General features: G+C 43.7%; 13 protein-coding genes across 13 annotated transcripts; 6 read left to right on the top strand and 7 right to left on the bottom strand.

Moving 5' to 3' along the window:
- Positions 1-91: 91 nt before the first annotated feature.
- V1512DRAFT_219315 (uncharacterized protein) lies at positions 92-4275 on the bottom strand. Its single transcript, XM_066913656.1, has 3 exons — positions 3967-4275; positions 3465-3914; positions 92-3413 (listed from the first exon to the last, which is right to left on the bottom strand). The coding sequence occupies exons 1-3, from the start codon at positions 4107-4109 to the stop codon at positions 326-328; spliced, it is 3681 nt and encodes a 1226-aa protein (XP_066774516.1). The 5' UTR covers positions 4110-4275; the 3' UTR covers positions 92-325.
- A 92-nt stretch (positions 4276-4367) lies between these two features.
- V1512DRAFT_257027 (uncharacterized protein) lies at positions 4368-5253 on the top strand. Its single transcript, XM_066915146.1, has one exon. The coding sequence runs from the start codon at positions 4414-4416 to the stop codon at positions 5059-5061; it is 648 nt and encodes a 215-aa protein (XP_066774517.1). The 5' UTR covers positions 4368-4413; the 3' UTR covers positions 5062-5253.
- A 155-nt stretch (positions 5254-5408) lies between these two features.
- Positions 5409-9568, bottom strand: V1512DRAFT_279229 (uncharacterized protein; the record flags this gene model as incomplete). The annotated part of the gene is made up of 3 exons (XM_066917980.1): positions 5409-7613; positions 7664-8972; positions 9018-9568. 3 exons carry the CDS (start codon positions 9566-9568, stop codon positions 5409-5411), a joined length of 4065 nt encoding a protein of 1354 aa, XP_066774518.1.
- A 473-nt stretch (positions 9569-10041) lies between these two features.
- On the bottom strand, positions 10042-10565 carry V1512DRAFT_245228 (uncharacterized protein; the record flags this gene model as incomplete). The annotated part of the gene is made up of 4 exons (XM_066914363.1): positions 10042-10081; positions 10128-10162; positions 10269-10409; positions 10470-10565. The coding sequence occupies 4 exons, from the start codon at positions 10563-10565 to the stop codon at positions 10042-10044; spliced, it is 312 nt and encodes a 103-aa protein (XP_066774519.1).
- An 885-nt stretch (positions 10566-11450) lies between these two features.
- V1512DRAFT_199221 (uncharacterized protein) lies at positions 11451-12035 on the bottom strand (the record flags this gene model as incomplete). Its single annotated transcript, XM_066913174.1, has 1 exon — positions 11451-12035. A coding segment is annotated over one exon (585 nt), but the record flags the coding sequence as incomplete, so codon positions are not given.
- Positions 12036-12876: 841 nt separating this feature from the next.
- Positions 12877-15119, bottom strand: V1512DRAFT_18406 (uncharacterized protein). Its single transcript, XM_066913126.1, has 4 exons — positions 14365-15119; positions 13343-14308; positions 13170-13283; positions 12877-13108 (listed from the first exon to the last, which is right to left on the bottom strand). The coding sequence occupies exons 1-4, from the start codon at positions 15007-15009 to the stop codon at positions 13013-13015; spliced, it is 1821 nt and encodes a 606-aa protein (XP_066774521.1). The 5' UTR covers positions 15010-15119; the 3' UTR covers positions 12877-13012.
- V1512DRAFT_257039 (mitochondrial 54S ribosomal protein mL60) lies at positions 15082-15859 on the top strand. The gene is made up of 3 exons (XM_066915147.1): positions 15082-15255; positions 15308-15540; positions 15600-15859. The coding sequence occupies exons 1-3, from the start codon at positions 15206-15208 to the stop codon at positions 15650-15652; spliced, it is 336 nt and encodes a 111-aa protein (XP_066774522.1). The 5' UTR covers positions 15082-15205; the 3' UTR covers positions 15653-15859.
- Positions 15655-17292, bottom strand: V1512DRAFT_232792 (uncharacterized protein). Its single transcript, XM_066914021.1, has 3 exons — positions 16890-17292; positions 16726-16839; positions 15655-16674 (listed from the first exon to the last, which is right to left on the bottom strand). The coding sequence occupies exons 1-3, from the start codon at positions 17037-17039 to the stop codon at positions 15925-15927; spliced, it is 1014 nt and encodes a 337-aa protein (XP_066774523.1). The 5' UTR covers positions 17040-17292; the 3' UTR covers positions 15655-15924.
- A 214-nt stretch (positions 17293-17506) lies between these two features.
- Positions 17507-18083, top strand: V1512DRAFT_245233 (uncharacterized protein; the record flags this gene model as incomplete). Its single annotated transcript, XM_066914364.1, has 4 exons — positions 17507-17650; positions 17705-17782; positions 17926-18018; positions 18069-18083. The coding sequence occupies 4 exons, from the start codon at positions 17507-17509 to the stop codon at positions 18081-18083; spliced, it is 330 nt and encodes a 109-aa protein (XP_066774524.1).
- Positions 18084-18302: 219 nt separating this feature from the next.
- On the top strand, positions 18303-19637 carry V1512DRAFT_18380 (uncharacterized protein). Its single transcript, XM_066913125.1, has one exon. The coding sequence runs from the start codon at positions 18521-18523 to the stop codon at positions 19412-19414; it is 894 nt and encodes a 297-aa protein (XP_066774525.1). The 5' UTR covers positions 18303-18520; the 3' UTR covers positions 19415-19637.
- V1512DRAFT_195456 (YALI0D05687p KAB8284608.1 6-O-methylguanine DNA methyltransferase) lies at positions 19555-20016 on the bottom strand (the record flags this gene model as incomplete). Its single annotated transcript, XM_066913157.1, has 2 exons — positions 19555-19865; positions 19938-20016. Coding segments are annotated over 2 exons (390 nt in total), but the record flags the coding sequence as incomplete, so codon positions are not given.
- A 197-nt stretch (positions 20017-20213) lies between these two features.
- On the top strand, positions 20214-22125 carry V1512DRAFT_257047 (uncharacterized protein). The gene has a single exon (XM_066915148.1). It carries the CDS (start codon positions 20669-20671, stop codon positions 21917-21919), a length of 1251 nt encoding a protein of 416 aa, XP_066774527.1. The 5' UTR covers positions 20214-20668; the 3' UTR covers positions 21920-22125.
- Positions 22126-22134: 9 nt separating this feature from the next.
- Positions 22135-24143, top strand: V1512DRAFT_18558 (uncharacterized protein). The gene is made up of 4 exons (XM_066913127.1): positions 22135-22557; positions 22609-22740; positions 22793-22948; positions 22997-24143. Exons 1-4 carry the CDS (start codon positions 22288-22290, stop codon positions 23780-23782), a joined length of 1344 nt encoding a protein of 447 aa, XP_066774528.1. The 5' UTR covers positions 22135-22287; the 3' UTR covers positions 23783-24143.
- The last annotated feature ends 86 nt before the right edge of the window (positions 24144-24229 follow it).

A 24229-nucleotide genomic window follows, 5' to 3' on the forward strand; every position in this document is an offset into this window, starting at 1 on the left:
GATTGTGCCACATTAAATCCTAAATTTCATTTCATAAAAAATTTCTAATTATTTTTTTGATTTTGTTAATACTACTAGTATCTTGTCCTTTGCTTGTTGTTCTTTATATTAAATTAGTTCTCGGACTTTAACTATTATATAACATATTTTATTCTATATCAACATAAAAACAACCCATGTCATGACCCGGACAAATATCGCCGCGAAGTAACAAAAATGAATACAAAATTCAAAACGAAAACCCCGATTACTCCGTTGCAAACGTAGCAATGAACATTCAAAGCCAAAAACATTGATCAACCTTCGTTTAAAACATGCAATTTTTTTAATCGAGATTATGCAGCTGCTCGCCAATAAGGTAAACTTCGTCTAGAAGTTTACGGTTCCACATGAGCCAAAGCCTGTTGATACCATAGATCGCTGCTGCGGCAAGCGCAAGCACGAGAACCATTGGGTACGAAAACCTGTAGACTGCAATCACGAGATCCTGCGGGGCGGTCCGCAAAACTGTATGCTCTGCAATCCAGCAAATTGGAACTGGCGCAAGTAACGCCGCCGTAAAAGTTCCGCCGATGGGTAATATAATACCTTTGGTCGCGGCCACGACGTCAAGGTTCACGGCGCCATGAGCAAACACTTCTCTATATGCCCGTGACCATCTACTCTGGTCGTCTAGTGTCAACAGTTTCCAAAGTAGCCTGAAATATAGTACACCAAGCGTCCATCCCTGCATCAAATGAATGACCGGCTGACCAGACGTAGAGTACATTTGAAGTGGAATTACAATGTAAAACTCCATCACCAGAGACAACAACGCCGGGATGACAAACGCTAAGAAGAACGTGACATAAACAATCTTTAACGCTTGGAATCCAAGACTTGATAGCTCAATGACAAATTGCTTTGGCTTCAGTGTTGTTGCTATCAATCGTCTGTACGTGAGCTGAATCACAGTCCGTTTGGCAATTAAGAACTTGCAAGCAATGACGACATAGCAAAGCGTGTATGCACCCGCAGTCAAACAATAAACGTCGTTCATTTTCTGCCCAGCAGGTAACATATGATTGAAAGTCTTCCTCCCTAGTAACAGTGGCGCTAAAGCAGCAATCAAACCACAAGAAGCGGCATATAACCAGATGCCTAACAGCAAAAACGCGATCCGAACTCTGAAGTAAGGAGGCAAATAGACAACCACTGTATCCCTTGAGTCATCACCTTGCTCTGGCTTTCCGTCAAGCCTCTTGTTTCCCTTCGTTACAGGTACAAACTCAAATTTCTCACGGCGAAGATGAACAGTGTCGGAGTTTGGTGCTCGCACGTAAGATCCGTCCTTTACGTAAAAAACCTCCCCAGCAGTGGTTGCGATTTCGTCTGTTGATCTGATGATAGTAAATTTATCTGACCCTCGGTGTGAAAATCTGCTGGTAAAATGTTTGTAATAGAATGATCCTTCTTCTTCTATGACTTCTTCTGATAACAGGAATGAAGACAGTCGTAAATACGACGCCATTCTCTTAAAGAAAAACTGCCATGATTTCTTGAACAATCCGTCTGTTTTGAAGAAGCGCAGCACGAAAGGCATAAAAACCAAGTACAGCAACAGATCAAGCGGGAAATCAGCAATAGTGTAGTTCCAGTTCAAGTTGACGGGAAGGATTTGACCACCCACGATATAGCGAAGACCGTATATAATACCACCGAGACAGATGCAAATCAAACTACAATAAACAACGGCCGAAAGAGCAATTTTTCGCAACTGAGTCCACACTGGTCTGTCGAGAACGTCACGAATAGGATGAAAGTCTGGATCATTGGGATCTCGAATAAAATACAGAACACCAGGTCGCACGATCTCTCGGCACATGGATACAAAAAGAGCAAAGTGAAACATATATAAAGTCCCAACAAACCAATGCAAAAACGTACTTGGTATCGGATGTTTAGATGTGAAGTCCCATCTGCTCTGAATGGTAACACCGTCAAACACTGGTATAAAAGATAAATCCAGCAATGTACCACACAAGAGTGGAAACACAACCAGTTCTACTCCAATAATAACAATGACTTTCATTATTGAACCAGCTTGTCTGAGAACATCAATAATAAAGCGTTCAAATGACCGGCCAGCTCTGTGCCTAGCAAGTCGTTTGGATCGTGAAAGATACCAAGCACCAATAGCCGTCAACGCAACATAACCAGCCACGATCGCGACTGTACGATCGATGCCAGTAGTTTTGTCTGGTAATTCACCACCATGAATAAACCTGACCCACGATGGCTTGATAAGAGCTGCAGAGACGTTTTTGGAGCTAAAAGCCCCAGTAAAAAAAGCCTCGGCCAAGTGAAATCGCTCAGCAACTCTTGACCAGGCGTCTCTACCGACCTTGATCTCAGGATGGGCTCGGAGTGAGGGTATTAACTGGTCAATCACAGACCCTATCCAGCTCTCCGCTATAGAAAGGCATATACCAAACACACTGACGCCTAACCCAATAAAAATGTCAACAGCTTGGTTGGCCCAAAACGAGATGACGCTCACAGGGATAATACCAAAGAAAATGACAGGATGAGAAACCAAAAGCAATGCAATTTTGCCGACCAAATATGGCATCCATATCGCAACCGCCAATGTTCCAGTAACCAGTACCGTAGAAAAGATGCCGTTTTGAACTAACACCGGTATTGGGCCACGCATGCCAATGAGTTCCAAGATTCCATCAAAATCCTCACCACCGTCATCAAGTTCATCATCAGCACCTCTTTGCACTTCGTCTGCGTTGTTTGCAGCTCGAGGAATCGCCTCGTTGGCTCCAAGATCACCATCTTCCTCGTCTCCGAGCACGTTGTCGCGAAACCAAGCACCCACTGTATCCCAAAACCCGTTGTTGTCAGGGTGTTCGGCTTCTATTTGTGCGACATCCGCGATTGGACGAGCTGCATCATCAACCTCTTCGTATGGTGCAATTGCATCTTCGGGTTGCTGCGCTGCTTGTCTCTGGAGATTGCGCGCATGAAACTCAAAGTTGAATTCTGCTTCGTTTTCAATTTCCTGTCGCGCGAAACGGTCAAAATTCCTCTCAACTTCCGGTCTACCGTCAACAATTAGATTTTCTTGTCGCATGAAATGGTCCATATTCCTCTGGTCACGGTCCGGTCTTCCTTCAGCACCTTGAGCCCCCTCGACAACTTCTAGCGGCCGTAACAGAATTCCGGCTGCTGCGGCACGGATAGGTGCTACAGGCTGATCCAGCACAGGTTGTGCCTGCAGCTGTTCTATAAAAGCAGGAATATCTTCAGCTTGATGCAATGCGGCATTTTGTAATACCCATTCTCGAATCAGAAACAAAATGATGAATATAAGTACGAATAAACCAGTGATGACTTGCCCTTCAAAGGTGTCGACTAGTACTTTACTGTTTCCTTGTTAGACTTTGTACAAATAGAAATAACCATTCCAAGCATACTTCACAACAGGATTGTTTGTCAATTCGCCAAATATTGCGTATTTTGCCGTTTGGTTAACTCCAACGGCAGCAGATATCTGGCCAGCTGTTGAATCTGTGAACGATTCAGTTACAGACTCAAATACATCTGTTAGGTTTTGTGCAGCCATAGTCGCGATGGTTGTCGCGTTTTGACTCCTGCCATCGAACATATCGTCACTGACCCAGAAGTAAAATCTGACTGCATACCGCGTACTGAGCGGTAACCATCCCAGCCAGACAAAACATACGAGCGTTAACCTTAAATATAGCAGGATTGAATCTCTGATGTGTTCCACAATTTCTGTCAGCAATACAAGTGGCGGTATCCGCTTTGGCATGTCAGGCGAGTACAGTTTTGTAAATTTAAATGGAGTTTTGCACAATTCGCAGACATTCTTGCGCTGTGAATGCTGTAACCATTCCGTCAAACTAAACAGTTAACACTGTGTGATTTCACCAAACTCGCCGCGATAGATCTTACCATTCTTGGTGCACGTATCGTATACTACCGCTACACTTGCAGGGATGGAACAGCTGCTCTTCTTCTGTAGCTTCGCCCCGACATATTCTACACACGTCCCGAGGCGTTTCGTGAGGTCGAAGATCGCCTTGTAGATCAGACATGATTTGTGTTTACTGAAGTGTTATGCGCATGTAAACTATGTTGACGACTGTCTGAGTAGTATTCCGAGTAGATCAAACGCGTTGAAATAGATAAATTCTGATTTCAACGGGTAATTTAATTAAATTTCGTGGTCATGAAGTAACAGTGAATCTGCCATATTCTGACCCGGCCTAGTGCAGAAATATTCGCAGTACCAGGAGTGTACACGCATAACACGATAAAGTTACCCGCTGGATTACCAAGTCAGCTCAGGGTCTAACCGCGCTTTAATCCCGTACTAACAAAAGCTCCAGGAACATCAAAATGGTGAACGAAAAGACTCCGTTGGTAAAGCAGACGTCGGCTTCAGACACTTCTTACTCATCTATTGAGAAGGGTCAAAAGAAGAAACTGTTTGGAAAACTTTCGCAAGATGAGCAGTACATGACATTCCTTCGTATCGAGGGCGAGCAAGAATCAGACTTAATTCCGCTACACGAAGTGACCAAATGGGATCTTCATTTCAGCTATCCCCTTTACCAGTCAATGATTTGTTTGAACGATCCATGTGACGGTCGTGACCACGGTGCAAACGAGCGTAACTACCTCGCGTGGCTGCGTATGGCCGCCGGCTTCATTTCAACCTCGTTTGCGTTCATCATCAGCTTCTACATCCCGCCCGGGCAATCAATCTTTGGACCTGGCAAAGCTGTCGTCGAGCCTTCACTTCAAAATCGTGGCGCACTGGCGTGGGGTTTGATATTTTTGATTGGAGGTCTGGGCTCAATTATCTACGCGTACCTATGCTACGTCGACCACATGCACTTCGTCGGCCGACGGGCGCTGCTGGTGCAGTTCAGCTGGCACTCGTATCTCTTCTTCTGTTTGACCATTCTTTCCATGTTCGTCGCGGCGTTCTACATGATGGCCGGTGGACTGATAGAACAAAGGAAGATGGCAATGTGGATGTAAAACTATATGGCAAGGATTTGGTTAAATTAAAAAGCAAGCAGGGGTTTTGGTTAATGGCCGATTATTTTTTTTTTAGTTGATACAGAAGTGCATTTTAATAGTACCGGAGGTTTAATGATTGGGTATAACTAACCGCATGATTGCGTTTTACTTTGTTACAAGCACTTTAATTTAAAGCATGTTTACATTTAAGTTAATGATTATATCATATAAATGCGTCTTTTGAGGCTCCAGCGATACAAAGAAACTAGGACAAGAATGCAAGTCCAATCTAATAACAGAAATAAACAACTGTAAACAACCCAAAGCTCATAAAGCTATATTAATCATTTCGCTCCATGCTTTGCTCATGACCCGTCAACCACAATATTATCGACCGATTCCTCGCTGTCGTCATACTCAGGTGGTTTGATTTCAACGACATCATCACTCTCGTAACCATCGTCAACTGCAGGCTCAAAACTAGCCACACTATCGCCGCCGTCATCGACATCACCGTCTAGTGTCGGTGGAGGATCGGAAATACTCATGTCCGCCTCTTCCAGAGCAGCCGAGTCATTGCCGCCGTCTAAGTTCTCAGCATTGATTGCCGCAGCTGATCCGTACTTCATCACCGGCGCACTAGATGCGGAAACCGGCCACGCCGTAATGGACTGGCCCGACAATAAAGGGAGCACACTTGTTGGTCCAAGCGTCCTCCGTTCACCTTGAAGCCGCGGACCAATCGGGACATTTACTGCAGTCGGTGATGGCGCGTCTGAAAGCTCGCTGGTGGCAAGACTCAGATCCGAGTATGGTGGTGGTGAGAGAGAAGACGAAGACGAAGACGCGACACTGTCCTTGTCCGAAATCATCATCGAGTTGTTGTCGTTCAGGGGCTCACCGACTCCTGCCACTGTTCTGACATTGCCACCCTCCAAGATCTTCCGTAGCTTGGGACCACCCAATGTCTGTACCGACCGTCGTCGGTAAAACAGCATGTACGCGGCAGATGTCACTGCCTGTTTGGGTTCAATCTGCCGAACTGACGAATCGTCATAGTTGTACCACTTGCCGTCAACAAAGTTTTTAACATCGGCCGTGTAGTGCCCACCACCAATTCCACCAAAGTGGTTGTCGACAGCAATTAAGTCATACAGCAAGTTCTGCGGATCCTGCGCCTGTTGAGAATCACCTATCCTGCCCGAAAGATCTAGTCCTTCAACAGGGAAGTCGATCTTAACATCGATCTTATCACGTCTAGACGTGCTTGAAAAACGCTTCAAATGAATAGTAAAAATATCAGGCACGCTCCATATCTCAAAAGTTTTGACTGCTTGCCGATGTTTCTTGCACCGCGGGCAGTACCACAAATCATCTTCACCAAGCACCTCTGACTTTGAAAACAAATTTAAGCAGTCCTCGAGCGTAATGTCTTGATTTTTCTTGGCTTGTCTCTGCGCTCTTTTGTACTTCACATCCTCGCTGACTACAGTCTCAATAATTTCCCAAACCGGCCGACCCCTTTCTTGGTCTTCATCATCAGTCGCACCAAAACAGAGATCGTATGTTTGACGTGTCCACTCACAAATCAAAGTCTCACCCATAAAAACATATGACTGCAAAATTGAAGTCTCAGATCCGGAGAATTCATATGCTCCATCATCAGCCACTGGTCTCGCTGGCACATACGACACCGCATTATCGCTTCTGGCGTCGTCAAATAAGGCAGACATGCTGGGAATTCCACCACTCGAGTCTGAGTCGTCATTATCCTTCGACGGCTCGTATTCTTTGTCGCTCACATCTTGCATGTCCAAATCTGACGAGTTTCGCCGACTGGCATCAAGCCAATGCTCATCGGCATCAATGTCCTCGACTCCATCCGCCGAGGGAGAAGGAATTGCAAGCGGTGAAACTACATCTAGTTCAGCGTCTTCCATCTTATCCTCGGAACCGCTTGCGACTGCGTCATCACTATCGCCTTGTTCAACCGTGCTTCTACCGTCAAAGGACGTGGCTTGCTCGGATTCAACGGCAATCGGTGTTGCTAATGGGGTTTTCTTATGACGCTTCGCCATCACCTCGTCGTACCTATCTACAATATTCGTCGGCCTATCCAATCCACTCATCATGGCATTCAAACTAGGATGCAACCGACGATATCCACTCACAGCTCCGACTGTGAACACTTCAGGTCGGTCGCCGCTGCCGACGCCCATATCGATCAATTCCGGGTCCAATCCCCATCGCGCAAGCACAGTATTTGTAGACATTCCTTTGTACTTCTCAACGAGTTTCGCGTAAATAATATCGTAAGATGTAGCCTCGGTTTTGGTCAGTGAGATGAGGAACGGATAACCGAAAATATCAGCAGACGAAAACTTTGATGCTGGATCGGGTTCAAGTTTGTTAAGAACAGGAAATACTGAAACTTCAGAATAGCCAGCATCCGGAACGTCATCAAGCTCATACAATAACCCCTCTTCAGAGGAATCAATTTTATCTGCAATCAGCTCAGCATCAAAATGAAACGAAAAGAATTTGTTATTGAAGATTGATGCAGATATCATCTTGAAAAGTGTTACTTGTGAAAATCAAAAGGCACAGAATTGAAACTTACCTTATCAGGATCTGCATTGACTATTTTAGCAACAAAGTGCTTGTATTCTTTCACGGATGCACCACCATTGAGTTCGACAGCAACCTTAACAGGCCGACCTTTGGCCGGCACGAAAATGATCTCCCGACTCCACGTATTGTCGATAGGTAGCGGTAACGTCAAATCCATGTACGGGTCAAATGTGATGCTCACTTTCTTGCATTCGGGGCAGACTAAGGTCGACTTGTACATTCCTGCGAACAGGTCCTGCACGATAGAATCATTACGCATCAGATGCAAGTCCCAGAACTTGTTGGCAAGCTCGACGACAGCCTCTTTGCTGCCGACTAGGTCGTCAGCAAGTTCTGGTTTTTCAGTATACGGCTTCTTCAAGATCCGGTTCAAGTCTTCGTGCAGGCCGTCAAGCAAAAAGGCGAGAAATTCTTGAGAGTCGTGCTGTCCATATCCACTGAACATTGGGCCATACCGACTGATGACGGTCTTAAAATCTCTGGGTGAGTAGGACGTTGGAGTTGAGTTTTTGTCTCCAAAGATGGTATGGATTAACGACGCATACGCGTTCGCAACCTTGCCATCCATTCCCAATGGGTTATGCGGGTTAAGTTCACTTTTGTATCCGTCAAGTAAGAAATATCTTGTAAGTTCCTCAATGTGAGTCAGACACTGCAGGGCCGAATTCATGTAGCAAGTGTTCCCAAGATTACTCAGGCCAGTCGTGCCTTTTGTCCGAGACGCTTGCTGCTGTTGGTGCTGGTGCTGCTGCCTTCTTGTGACCATGTGGGACGGTGGTCGAGCCGATTTGCGTGCAGCCGTGAAAGAAGTTGTGGCAGTTGGGGTCGAGTTTGCAGGAAATGATGACATGTGCGACCCAATACCGCCTTTCAGATCCGAAAACCACCGTCCCGAAAGCATTGATTTGCCTTCGACAACGAGATCAGTATCAACACCAAGACCTAAATCGTCCAGGGTGGTCTGTTCATTCTCAGCACCAAGAAGTTCTTTATCTGTTGTTTGCTTAAACCACTCGAGGTCAAGTTTTGTTTCAAGGTTAATCAGAAGCCTCCATATTCTAATTTCTGCGTTTGGGTTGGATATGTCGAGTCGTTCTCTAATTGCAGTCTTTAGGTCTGAGTAGTGACTCGTCCGGGACATAATTATTGATGGAACAGTCTTTGAGGACAACTGGGTCTGAGTCAGATGATGAAGTCTAAACGTCGGTGGGTAGATTTCAACTTCAATATTTTTTGACATGGTAGAAGTGTTAACTGCAGTTCTGGCAATACCTTCAGTTTCACCTTCAGGATCATACCTAAACGTGTTAAATAAAAGTTGCTAAAATAAGTCTATTACTTGCCATGCTGTTAATAACTTCCACGCGTCTTGCGAGACCAATGTAAGATTGCACTGATGGGCAGGCTTTAAATTTCCCTTCTCATTCAACAAATCTGAGTTGTCGATTACACCAATATCTTCCGTTGGGAGATCTTGGTTCAAAAACTTGCTGTACCAGTTTTGGGATAACACGTACCAAGTGTCGTTTTCGCTCATTGTGATATTTGACTTCTCGACCTGTGTGATCTGGTCGGCACGCGACGGTACTTCTGTAGTTTGTATTGGCATAGACAGCCATTCATCAAGCATGCTACGGTCACCTTCATAATCCTCCTTTTCGCCGTTAGACAACCGTAACGGGATCTGACGCGTGTCGTCCTCGAGCAATCTGATCCGAGGCGAGCCTTCATCTTCGTAAGAGCCGCTGAATGGGCGCTTGTTGGTAAGCGAAGTAGAAGATTCCTGAGAGGGGGAGCGCGGGGAAGTCATGTCGGTTGACAAAGCGGGGGTACCTACTGGCGAGTTTGGTGACGAGGAGGAGGGCGAAGATGAAGATGGAAAACCGGACGACATATGAGTTGTATGTATATATATATATGACCTTTTCTAAGACTTGGTGAAATTTCTTCTGCGTTTGATTAGTATTCATAGAGCAAAGATTAAAATAATGATAAACATCAACTCTAACGGCTTAAAAAGCAAACAAAAACTTACAGTCAATATTTAGTACATTGAGTGAGATGACAATCAAAGAACATCAGTTGAATAAAATCAAATCAATACCATAAGTCACGCATTTGCCTTGTGTTGATGTTTTGAACAGGAGGTACCTGTGCAGAAATTGGGAGTATTTCCAACAACTTGCTCGCGCGCTAAGAAATTTTTTTTCGATATATTAACACCCACGACGGCAACAACAGCAGCAGCGCGTTTTGTCTTCATTTAGAGAAATTTGAGGATATTACGTATAAGGTAAAGGTAAAGGCGTAATCTCGTGTTATTGGCTACGCAAAAAAAAGTAGTTTACAACTGCAAATCAAATGGCTTCACATTTGACGCGTATTACCGAGCTTAACAGAAGGCATCCTATTAAAATATTAGATTTATTTTAACTAGCAGCAGGATTACATACCAGACAGCAACAAGCTGCGAGACCAGCACAGATACCTAAGCAACAACTGCTTCCTCCTCCGCGCTAGAAAACAACAAGATTACTACTCCGATTCCAAATCTAACAGCAGACACAATATCTGTATCTTACTCGCACTCGTACCTGTTGCTGTTGTTGCTGATATTGCGGCCTGTTTTGTCCGAAATATCCTCCTTCGAATCCTGGAGCTTGACGACCGTAATTTGGTTGATTATTATACCCGCCTTGTCCATTATAAGCTTGCTGTGGCTGTTGAGGAGGGTACTAATTGAAAATAGGTAAGCTATATGACTTTAACGAGAGAATGGTAGAGACTACACGTACATATCCCCCCTCTTGCTGGCCAGCATAACCGCCACCTCCAAAAGACCGCGAGTTGCCCTCACCGCCTTCTGATTTATAGTATTCTTGTGATGCCATTGCTTGCCTTTGCTGTTTGGTGATACTGAGAGAGGGAGAGAGAGAGAGAGTTTTGCACCTATTTGTACATGACTACGTACTTCACGTTGACATTTACATTAATATGAGCACCGCACACGCCGATCGAGCAACGTCACCATGAATTTTGAAGTTGAAGTCGCGTTCAAGAAAGTAGAGGTGAATAAGAATGCGCGTGACGTCATTACTATATCATTTAGTACCTCTCAATAAATATTACACAAATAAACAGAAAATATTACACAAATAAAACGTTGAAGACAATTTAAAGGCCTTTTAAATTCATTGTCAAATTTACTCACATTTATATTAATGAAATGAACGGGGGATAAAAAAAGAAATACGCTCAATTTACGATCCGAGGTAGTCACAGAATCGTTTATATATATACATTCATAAGACCATTGTCCAAATAATTCATACAAATCGTTGCACATTAAATATCGTTTTTGCCATAATAATATAGATACACGTCAACCCAATCTCTCTATTTTCCTATTCACTCATTTCAATGCGTTTTTGTACACCGAAAAGTTATATCAGTTTCGCTGAACTCAATCGGGTCTGTTCTCGTCTGTTGTAACAAAGGCATGTCAATATCCAAAAAGAGATTAAACTAAAGAGGCTTTAAACGCTCTTCCAAAACCTGGTCATTAGACATATGTCAATCTCTCTGAGCTGTTTAAAATAAACTTCATTTAAACTCGACGGTGCTTCATTTAGAGAGTTAAACTGATGGCTCGTGCAGTTAATATATGTCCATTTTTGACGATGATCAGAACAATCAATCCCAAACGACTTCCTTTAAGTTAATGCCGATGTGATGACAACTTATTCAGACGCATTTATTAACAAAAACTATGGTGACGGAATTGCTGCTCCTTGCGCTACAAAATGCTGGATTAAAGACTGTTCTGATAAAGTTAAAGCTTGCTCAATTTGTTCTGAGACTACCACGATCCGACTTGATATGCTTGCAAGTTGAGGACCAACTGGAGATGCTTCGTCTTGAATTCTTGCCGCAAGTTCAACCCCACGCAGAAGGATCACGTGTACATTAAACGTGCCAGAGTGTGCGGCACGGTAGTTTGAAAATATACCAAACTGTCGGACGACGCCGGATGTATCTGAATGATTTGGATCAGTGAAGACTTCGGGAGTGTGGACCGTGAGGCCATTAAGAACAGGCGGCGGCTGCTCTGAAACATTTTCCGAAGACGTCCTAGCAAGTTGTAGGAGTAGAATCAAACCTTGATGTACCGATGAGGCGTCGTGATAGTCTCTATTACTCTCGCCTGACGACTGTGATTGTGATGAAGATAGTAAAGGACCTGGTAGAATTTCAAGCGGCCCTGCAAATGCTTGAACTCGAACAATGATAGGCGGTGACACGGACTGCGCTGCAGTTGATAGTGTAGATGGGGGAGGAACAACAAACGAAAGCTCGTATCTAACGTTTTCTTCAAGCTGAGACCGAACCGATAAAACGGACGAGGATGAAGTTGATGAAGACGATAGTCTACCAGACTCAATCGGCCGAGCCTCTTGTCTAGTCCGGGCCCTAAAGATTTCAGCTTCGAGAGACTGATCTGAAGATATTGTTAAGTTGAATTCGGCCGACATTCTTCAATAACTTAGGATCTGGCATTTGTGACGACGAGTAATATCACCAATTTGATCTGAATAATCCGATACTCATGAGAGTGATGGAGTCGGTCGTGGAATGCACGTTGAATTTATGATTGTTGAACGAACTACAAACGTACAGGAAAAAAAAAGCCGTTACGGCTGACGTAAATATCTGCGGTTTTACATGTTTTTTTAGCTAAAATAAGAGGAAAAAAAATTTGAGAGTAGTTTCGTCTTAGATTCAAACGATACGTGGAAGTGCCCGGTCGTAAGAAGTATCGAGAGAGAGCCACCGCATTGACCTCCTACTATGTGGTGGAATTTCAATGTACCTAGTGTATGTGTGATAGCACTTAATTTTATTTAACCCTCTGTCACTATCCGAGGTACGGCTGGTCCGTTCTTTTTCGTGTTCATACTGGTACATTTAATACAGTTTTAGATAAAGTATAACGGCCATCTGCGCTTGTCAATTCCATCAAATCTTACTTGTCAGATATCCACAAAAAATCCAGCCCACGTGAAAATATGTAACGGGCCTTTCCGATTCTGCATTGGTGCATGGCAAACCGATTACAGAATCCGCCCAGAACATCGACAGAACACGGGCAGAATGAGCTCGGACCAGACAATAAAATTAAATCATGTACTTATTTGTCCACCGTTGGTAAATTTCGAGTGCTGTCTACGCTTGAAGCACCATGCTAAAAAGAATTTGAAGACATGAAAAAGAAAAATGCTTTTAAAGTATTTTAAATTAATCATTTGTACAGGGATGAATAGTTACTCAGAAATTGCAGCTACTTTACTTTGATACCATCGATTCGAACCTTCGCTCTTTCCCATGTCTCTAGGTTCTTCCGTGCCCATTCAATATGGCATTTTCCGTACGCAATCTTTAAATTGTCAGTATATCAAATCTTAACATATTCCTTCTTCTCCCAACTTCAATCTTACCATCATTTTTCTCAGATCTTGTTCCTTCATGTTCTGATATCGCGCCAGATCTGCTCGAATCGACCCTGAAGCTTCTTCAAGATCTGATTGGGCCACTTTTAACGTAGCCTCAAACTAAGTTTAACGGTCAGCCTAAACACTGTGTTTCAACTGTGAAAAAATAGTATCCATACAATCTGAATCTCTTCTCTAAGTTTTCCAATATTGTTTCGTCTCGTTGTTTCTGGATCAACTTCGACTATGCCATGAAAAGCATCTGTCAATTTGCCAATACCAGGAATTCTAAATCCATTTCGTTTTTTATACGTTCCGCTATATATACTTCCACTGATTGGAAACGTGTCTTCCATCGGAGGAAGACCACGAATCGTGGTCGTACTAGCATCTTCGCTTGCTAAGTGCCCACTTTCAGGATCAGTAGACTGTCCATCCGTAGCTGCCTCGGCATATTCATTTGTAAGCTCGGCCTCTGCTACAGCTTCAGCCGTCGCTGGAGCGTTGGGCACGCTCGAAAACGGTTCTTCATTTTCTCCACCCAAAAAATTTTGGTCTCGCTTGAGCAAATAATCGTTTATTCGCTGCGATTCCATTTCTGTTCGCTCCAGTCCGTCAAGTGCATGTCGTTTAATCGCAAGTGCGCTAGCCGTAGTTTCAAGCTGTAGTGCTTTTTGGTGCCGGTACTTAAGGACCGCCCTTACTACCGAAGCAAACTGTGCTGACTCTCCAAGCGGTTCGCTGAACGACGACGACAAGAACGAGATTAGTCCTTCCGTAGAAGTGTAAGTGTCATCAACCGCCATACCCACCCCTTCGACTGCATCCGCCAGTGAATTGCTCTCGTCCAAACTCCACGCGTTGTATCGCGCCCCCAAATCTGCCAGGTCATATGCAATTTCAGAGTATCGCTTCAGAATTTGTTTGTTCACTTTATCAATTCCGCTCGTCATGACAATCTCATACTCTTTGGCTTTAATCTCAGCATGCTGAAACTCAGAATCATCACCTTCTTTTAGTCGTGCTGATGGAGATGGGACTGGTAGATACGAATGTTCCGGCGTTGGGTGCCCTGGGTCTAAAGGCGGCGCGCGAAGGATCGACTTCGGAATAGTTGAAATTGGTTCTGAATTCAATACCTCAATCTGTTTATTATTAGATTCTCTACCATGAAGGTTTCATGCTATTTTGAAACACTTACCCAGCTGACGTTTGGATCAAAGAACTTCTGAAAGACCGGGTGCTCACGAATCTGCTTCATGGCGCGACATCGGTTCAAAAACACGGCCAACATCCGTCGGCGATGATCAATAATACGTAGATCTTCCTTAGCTTTAGTCGGCTTCGCTGCGTAGTCAGCCATTGTGTGCTTCTCCGGAATTGGTGGAACAATCAAGGTGGGAAACAGTCTAGTCAATGCGTTGCGCAGACTTTCAAACTCAGAATATCGTCGCCTGACAGACAAATCGCCAGTCCGAATCGTGTATGCAATATATCCTCCTCCATGACCTTCACTGTTCTTGCCCGCGTCTACAATCAGGATTTCTAAATCAGGATTGCGGATTAGCAGCTGCTCAATTCTTGAACTGAAATCTTTTGGTACGCCATTACTGCTATCCGACACGTCATGCGATGCAGTATCGTAGCTATCCTTAAAGCTTGGAAATCCAAACGTGTTACTGCCTGCACCGCTGTCATCGGCATCAATGACAGTAGCGAAATGGTCAGTAGCAATCATTGAATCTGTGGTGATCGGAATATCCTCTACTATATCGACGTCACTATCGACAGAAGCTAGGTCGGCACCTGCACCGGCCTGTGGATTGTTATCCTCTAGCCCTGACATTTGTTGGTTTATTATGCAGAGTTGTTAAGTTGATTGCGTTGTCAGTGTGAGACGTACACTGAGTCGAGTGTCGTCACCGTCACAGTATTGCTAAAGCTCCGGCCACAGCACAAACACCTCCGCACTTATAGCACATACTTAATTTTCCGACTATTCGACAAATTCAAGATATTTGAACAAGTCGAAAGAACAAACAATGTTTGGCCCATTTAAGCCCACCAATGTCGCGTTGGGTGGTTTGTTATGGTATTGTGACTACTGTCTGTGTCATTTGGCTGTGTACTAACTCCGAGCGTAGGAAAATTCCATGGCGCATGTCGCAACCGCAAAAGTACAGGCAACGTAAACGACTTCAAGCGGTTGACAAGGTGATTGCGACAGTCGAGGAGGGTCTCAGATTACAAGGGATCGAGCCTATCAAATCATTAACTCGTTTACGAAACGAGTTGCCCACAGAAGACCAAATGCCGCCTAAAGATAAATACACTACATTTCATCGTCGTTCTGCGAAATATCGTATCGGACTTCACAGTAAGTTTACTTTGCTCCGATTGATTAATTGGCGATTAAGTGTACTTATTACTGTATAGCTATTGCCAAATGGACAAAGAAGTCACTACGAACAAACCCGAAGGGTTTTTAATTTTGTGCTGGAACTTGTATATAACTACACTGAATAAAATTTGTACAATATTACAAGGCCAGACTATTTCGATCATCATGAGAACTAAGCAAGTATTTTCATGTACAGATTATGCATTGTACGTCATAAGTAGAGAAAGCGGGCACTCAGCAGCAAACCATATTCATAGATCAGGTTGGCATATTGACACAAAAACCAACCAACAGCAATAAACTCCATCCTTTCCAGTAATCCATTTTATAATCCGACTCCATATACCAAAAAAAAGTATTTTAAAGTTTGAACGACTCGACTGATTGAGGAATAAGCGTAACCTCGCCTGCTCCAACCGATTCAGTGTAGGTAGGCTGGTCTTCTTTCTTGCGCAAGTTGAACACCTTACGATTCCTCTTGACCTTCTGACCCTTTCCTGTTCGCCGTGACCTGTTCAGAATGCTAGAGACATCGTCGTCATCTTTGCTTTCATCGTCCTTGCCCTGACGTCGCTCAATCATAGATCTGTAAACCGCGTCAGGAATGGCGGGGGTGGCTAAACTAAGTGTTTGCTGTGCCGATGCAAGCAGTTGTAGTTTGACCATATTCGTCGGGCTCAGTGATGGCAAATCTGGGTTAACCTCTGCCAGTGTAATTGGTTTCATCCGAGGAGATGTTGGTACCATTGTTGTGGTTTTCTCTGCCGTCATCGAGCCGTTCGGCGTCCAGCGTTGACTGAGTTTGTGGATGATGGCAGGCAAATCTTCTCGAAAAACTAGTCGCAACTGGTTCTCAATCTGGGACTGAATTAACCGTGCAATGGCAGGAATCGAGTCAAAAGTGGACGAAATCTTAATTGACTCAAGTGGGTCGTTTCGGAAGACAAGTGTGGCGCCTTTGGCTTTTGAAAACACAAGGATAACAATCCCAGATAGTGTGATTTCAGATAATGTTATTGTTAGTGGGATCTTAACTGACGCGTTTGCCGCAAGAAACATTGGCGATGTAAACGAGGGAGTAAGATGTGAATAGAGATTTAAGGGATTTGCCTAATCATGTTAGTCTCATTTCAGTAAACAACAAATTGTAAATCGAGTTACCTCAACCAGTGTTTGAAGGGTCATGAATGCGTCTCCATTGTATGTCAATTTGAAGACGCCTCGAAACCGATCGTCAGCCAAATCTCCGATTTCTAAAATTTCCAATTCTGGCGGCTATAGAATGCTATAAGCATCTGACTAATACGAAACTTGTTCGATCTTACCGTTGTTCCCAGATTCAAGTCCTTGACATGAATAGTGTCAACAATAATAGGAGGCTTCGTGCCCTTATTGAGCGCTTCTGTCAACAAAGCCTTTGCCTTGGGGTAAAAGTTCTCTTCAGTTGCAAATGGCCATGAAAATTTGAACGACATTGTGTGTATAATACTCCAATCGCTTCCTGGTTTCTATTTGTCTTTGTTATTGTATAAATTGTTTGTTGTCGGACTGCAATAAGCCACTAATATTCAGTCATGCGAATACAATTCAAATGTTTTTTGAATAACAAACTACTAGCAATCCTGAAAAAGAAATGAAAACAAACTCTTAATGGCAAACTCGACTAAATGAAACGAAAGTGCAAGGTCGCGTGAGTTTGAAGGGACACTAAAATTATCGTTTATGCGGAATCCAGCGAAATCGAATTTTCTACGGGACCAAACAATTTGCCGGGTGTGAAAAAAACCGCTTAGCGCTATAAGGGTATGGTGTGTAATTTGATTTGGTTAATCAGGCAATATCAAAATAGAGGTCTCGTGCTCACAATTACGTATACAGTACTGTAAGTACACACCGCTAAATGTGCGTGCCGTGATTCGATGTTAAAACCCTTACCCATTTGATGCTTTCCGTCAGACCATCAAGGTACAACAAATTACAGTACTACGTGGTCGTACCGCATTCCGGTTCTTGCTTTCCACGATCTTTGCTCGACTCTTTTGCTTATTTGACGACACCTAAGCACATTAAAAACGACATCATGTTGGTATGTATATTATGCGGGAAATGATTAAAGGTAAAGATTTAACACAATACACAGACTAAAAAAGTAAACGACATCGTTGCTCGTCAGTGGTTCTACCAGAGCAACACAGTCAAGAGAGAACTGTGGATGCGTGTATGTGACTCTAATTCCTTTAATGCGCAGAAAGTATTTGACGATTCTGTATAAAACCAAAGTGCTTTATTGAATAAAGCAAGAGCTGGGATTAGATTAAAATGACTGCGTTGTGTTGAAAAGTATGCTAATTTGTATTACAGCACCCTCGCAGTTCACTTTATATCATCCCATACTGGATTGCATTTTGGGGTGGACTCGGTTACAGTGGCTTTTACCTTGGACGCATGGTTGTCGTATGCTACATTTGATTTGGCTGAGAAAGATCGAGACTAACGTGGACCAGGGAATCAAAGGTTGATCACTTACACTATATCATCGTTTGATTAGAGTTGGCTGGAATGACTTAGTGTTGGGGAGAGTTTTAGTTGGTCTTAGCTGTTAAATGTTAATTGATAGCAACTTCAAGTTTCCCAACTACGAATACATTTTGAACAATTTTAATATTTTCAAATGTTTTCATGCTCGAACAGAACGCGCAAAAGAACAACAAGACGATATAACGAAAATCACGGTTTGTTTAACGCGTAGTGTGACATTGCAATTGTTTGTCAGATGCCATTTGAGCGTGAGAGCAGCCTCAAACGTGAACGTCCGAGCACATGCATTTTCATACTCGCCATCCTCGACTTCCAATTAAGGTCATAGTAAACAAATACGTAAACATTGAGCGTACATCGTTATATCCATATCATCTCCCTTTTATTACCAAATCAGCTTCTCCCCTTCTAATTAATTATGGCCAACCCTACCAACGTTCTCAATATTCCAACTCAGACTTTTGTGCCGACAATAGTATCAGCAATTTCATTCGCGCCTCCGTCACATTCCGCCTCCGGTTCTGGACAGTCAAAAGGCTTGATCGTGTTATTCGCTATATTGGCCGTACTATTAAGCGTCGGCGGCTATTACTTCGCCAAAACTGGATGCGCTGGTAAGGGCCAACCAGGCTGGGACGATCAAAGAGCAGATTTTACGAAAAGATGGAAAAGAGTGACAGCAAAGCTTAGAAAGGCCGAATATGACACGTCATTACCAAATGTAGAGGATGAAATCAACTTTCGCAATGTGAGAGGGGAATACACCGATATTCGGGCTCCTAAACTTCCAAGCTCATTAACAGAGCAGCAAAACGCCATAAAATCAGTCGAGCTTTCGGCTTCACCTGCTAGAAAGAAAGTTATACAATCAAACAGGGAGCATTACCCGTTCGACGAAAGACCGAGCCAAATCAGTCCCGGCAGAGAACCACGCCAACTTGTTCGCGAATCCGAGCATACAAGTCTTGCTAGAGAATCAAAGCATAAACGATCGTCAAACTCAAGCACCTCGTCGTCTCAAAGTACATCATCGTCTTCCTCGAGCAATTCTTCAAAGTCAATCAGATTGCCAGCGCTTCCAAAACCATTTTATTCACAGTGGCCAGCATATCCGGGCATGCCATCTAGTTTCGTGTACTCTCCGGTGAGACCATCGCACGAATATCATTCCCCTAACAGACATTCATATATGCCATACTCCAGAGGTGATTATCTGGAACGATACCAACCATATGATCCCTATAAAGGCCAAAGTCTCGATCATTACGGGCAAGGCGGATATGATAGCTATCCAGGTCATGACCGACAATGACCTCAAAAACTTGATTTGAAGACTATAGCAGAATACTGGACATGATGACAATATGTAATATAAACCATGAAATTGAGTTTTGCGGCACAGAAACAAGTTGTAATTCAGTCTGATTCGTCATCAACATCACGAGGCCGTGGAAACCAGCCATATTCACGCATGTTGATAATTCGCGGTCGTCGATTGCCATCATCACGGACCTCAATGCCTTCTGCCTGTAACCGCTCACCTTGAGCGTCCATTGCGCCACGAGCACGAACAGCAATCTTCCCATCAGCAGAGATCACTCTCCACCATGGCACCGTGCGACTGTTAAACTCAGTCCACCAGTTTTCAGCTTCGTTATCTATTTGATATGAATCAGATAATTCCGGCACATCTCTAAGATACTTCAATGCTGAACCAACTTGACGTGAATTCTGCGGGGCGTCAATCAGTAGTGCTATATGACCTGTACAGTCAGTATAACTATACCGTTTCTACCCAAACTTTGTCAATTTACTGACGTCTACGTTTTACGTACCATAACTGGTAACACGACCACGCGGAATCCGCTGCACGGTCTCGTAAACTGCGATATAAAACGCTTCAGCCTGATCGGTCAATGGTCGAGGCATGACTACGCAAGTATGTCAAGTGTATAAAATAGGACGAACACTGCGGGAACAACCCGGTCAACCATCATCGCCGCACACCGCCGCACGCCGCCTTAAACAGAGTCGTGCTAAGCTAAACTGTACGCGTAACTAAATTTACGTAGACTAAAAAGACCGTTGTTAAAAAGGGTGACTCGACGTGACCGCCCAAAACAGAACCAGGAGCTGAAAGCGCGTGCCCTCCTCTACGTTCTTTCTCATTATCATTTGTCTTGGAGATCTTGCTGCCAACGCACGATGGCACATTTTTAGTGAACAGCAACTCCAGCAAAGATCTGCGACCCGAATACGATTTTCTAATTCACATTTTGTGCGACTTGGTTATTGAGAAGACGCATTCAGTAGTGACGAGGCTCCCACACTTACTTTGCAGCCACGGATATCCAGTGGCAGGATTATAACAGCTACTTTGGTCTACACTTTTATCGGATTCAATACATATCTATATATATATATTTTACTCGGTATGTGTAATATGGTTCGTTTTGTTAGAATTGAAGATCATTTTGTACGCCAAATGACCTTTTTTATCTCTCTGTCCTTTTCGTTTTATTGTCAAGGTTTCTGACCACAATCTGCAGAGCGAAAATTTGAAATAATGCCAATTGAAGGATCAGTCTTGTCAGACTCATCAGCCACCGTGAGCGACATACCATTGGGAATCGATATCGAATCTCTGCCGGAGAGTTTACAGCAAAAGCTCAATATACGGCGTTCACAGTTGCTACATGAGATTGAGTCATTTAGAGAACACAAATTGCGCGAATTTGACGCTTACCAAAAAGATATATTGCGTAATTTCACCAAGCAGCGGCAGCAAGAGGAGCAGTCAAAGCAGCCGATTTGCATTACCGACGCAGCAATACCAAGTAGTTTGAAAGGAAGCAACAAGCGGCAGCGAAATGGAGAGAAGAAAAAAGTCATGTTCATGTTCCCAGAAGAATCATCGCCTGTCAGTCCGAGGGCGGAGATCATTGCAGACCCACCATCCCCAGCATTAGACTCAATGGAAACGACAACTTTTGAGCTACCTGCACAAATGTCGCGGTTAAGCGTTGACGATTTAGATGACGATGATGATGCAATGATCGAGGATGTTAGTGTTTCAATACCTTCGCCTAGAACAAGCAACCAATCAGCAACAGTTGCGTCTGAAGTTGAATTATCTTCATCTCTTCTGAGCAGTTCTTTAGGCAGTATGCCGAGCAGGCCAATACCACAGTATTCGTCATTTAACTCTCGGCCACGGCCGCAAACAAATTACAGTTTAATACCGGAAGAGCCAGCTTATGGATCAGATTCGGACGATGTGTTTGCACTCGACGAGTCTTTAAATTCTTTGTCGACGAGAAAGAAGCCGGGACGCATTACTTCATTTTCGGAAAAGTTTGGGTCGCAAGCGAATGCTCAAAGTCATTTTGATAAAGAAGACCAAGATATGGGCCCATATATGTCTACACATTCTGGCTGGACGGGGAATTCGTCCTTCCATTCAAAACAAAAACCTGGCACTGTCAGCAATGAGCTCCCTTTTCCAGGTGAAAAGAAGAACGACTCGACGGACGTTTCGTCGTTTGAAGATGATACTGTTGCCGCCGACGCTGGTATCTTGACGTTTGGATCTAGTGTACCAATTGAAATCAGTATGAGCCCTTTTATGTCTCGGCGTCCGCTCTCCCGAGATGGGCATTTAGATGACGATAGTTCTGCGATGGGTGTACGCGGTGGAGTGTTGGGTGACGATGAAGAGTATCAGATTGAGCGGATAAAAAGTTACGACAATCCAGATCGACTAAGTTTTTCACATCGCATAATGTGGGAGCAGCATGTGGGTTCTAACCCAAATTAATGGTAGTCCGTTGATTTTGTACGTCTGGTTTGATTTAAAAATAATCAATTGTTATTACGGCGTTTATTGTAGGAACCGATTCGCAACGATTTTGATCTAGTTGCGCTCGCCAAATGGATTGTCATGGCATTTTGTGAGGGTGTAATATATATACCTGCATTTTACATTGTTTAAAACGCTCTAATCAATTTTCATTCTATTTGTCATTGCAACACTGTAGGCAGTCTGAAGTTGGAGGAGGATCAACTAAGTTAGCATGTCTCGCAACTAACCGTGATGAGCTTACCCCTGATTTCTTATCGATCTCAACCGAAGTAACTCTCCGCAGTTTACAGTACTGCGGTCTAAAACTAGACTTGACAGTCAAGATGACCGCAGGAGATTTGCTTACACCACGATATGTTTCTCCAAGTGACAGCATACTGCTTCCAGAAAGCGAGAAGGATGTATCAGACGGTCCAACAGTACTATCGGAAAAGTTAGAGTCCCCAATATTTTTTGGAGACGAAGATATCAAGCCAATTGAGCTGGTGGCAACTGGTTCAGGAAGCCCGAACTCGTATAACAAGATGAGAGCCCAGGCTATGTTTGCTGCACAGTGTAACCAGTATCTAACTGCGATAATCAGGTTTACAAAGGTAAGCAACCTTGGTACTGACTGATTGCAGAGGCGCTGACGGGATGCATAGATTGAATTTAATTATGGGTTAAAAATACAGGATCGGTATCACCGGGCATTTGCATCGTTAGGGCGAAAACATCATGAGTTTGCTCTAGCCGACGGAATGGCAATGATTGAGGAAAGCCGTCAGAACTATCGTGTATGATCTCAACGTTGATTGTTGATAATTTGTCAGACTGACAGTCATCAAGGGTTACTGGATAGCCGGAATAGCGTATGAGCGTCTTAAGCAGTTTGAGAAAGCACGACAAATCTACTCTAAAGGCGTTGACGAGTTGAACCGACTCATGCAACTGAATGGACGCAGCTTTTCTGGTCTTGTCTCCGGTAGGATGGTTCTTGCAGGTGTAAGTGCTTGGCGATCACGGTCTTTGATATTCTATTAACGCGTCAAGTGTATCAAAGCTCTGGACGCGAAAGACGACATGGCACCCGCATTTGTTACATTGCCGACTGATGCACAAGTGAAGCAGCAACAAGAAGCACCATTAGAAAATCAAAGTACAAATTTCGTAGAGGATGTACGCATCAAACTACAGAAAGCGCAAAATAAGCCGGTATTGGATCAGGCCGTATATTTTCCAGTGGAGATCATGCTACACATTTTTAAGTACATAAATTTGGATTTTCGAGAAGCAGTTCAGCTGGACAGCTTAAATTCGTCTTGGAGACGAGCACTGAGATCAGCACCGCAATACTGGAAAGTGCTGGATCTCAGACGAATCAATTGGGAGTACATGTCGAAAGAATTAATCGCCGACTACGTCGAAAGCGCAGCTGGCGTTACTGAGGTGCTATTCAATTGGGTAATTGCGAATGCAAACGAGGATACATATGACGACAACTGGTATGAGCTGGTATGGTGGATAGCCAGTTTGCAAAAGAGAACAAAAATAAGTTCGTCGCCAACATGCACCTTTAAAATTACTGCATGCGTGCCATATCTCGCCAAACACAAGTCTACTAAAGGTATGCTAGCAATTCCATGGGGTCCTACTCGAAGCTTTGCGATACCTCAAAATCTGGTCAGTGAGCTTTTGGAAGCGCTTGCCGAGCGTAAAACAGCTCGACCAACAAGCTTAGATCTCTTTAACTTGCCGCTAGAGTCGTTAGTCAAGCAATTATCCTGGGATGAAGACGTCGAGCCAGGATGGGCGCTGGACGAGTTTTCGCAACTATGACGAAATAACGTTTGAGTTTATTTGATGACACTGATAAACATGTCAAATTGCATATGCAAATACGCGAAAGCATCCCGACCCTTGATTACATACGCCACATTCAAATCAGAACATGAGTATCGGCAATTATATGTCAGACGTACGAACTACAGTTCTAGTTCTTTGATCTACATTTAGTTGTCAAGCCAGATTTTAATCTTATCAATATAAAGGCATTTTTCGTACTGCACCTTGATCGCTATTGTTCAACTATCATGATGTATCAAGGGTTTCCCGGCCTTTAAACTGTTGTACTGACCACCACTTTTTAGCTTTTGACTGAAATACCTCTTAAGGATAAATCTTTCTTAACGATGCTTTTGCTGCTTTATGTTTCTACTAAAAATTCATTGGCCCATAAAAAGAAATTACCTAAACTGAACATTTGTCCAGTGACGTAAGCAAATG

Source organism: Lipomyces arxii (assembly GCF_038497795.1).
Source record: "Lipomyces arxii strain Phaff 12-163 unplaced genomic scaffold V1512scaffold_1, whole genome shotgun sequence".
Lineage (NCBI taxonomy): Eukaryota > Fungi > Ascomycota > Lipomycetes > Lipomycetales > Lipomycetaceae > Lipomyces > Lipomyces arxii.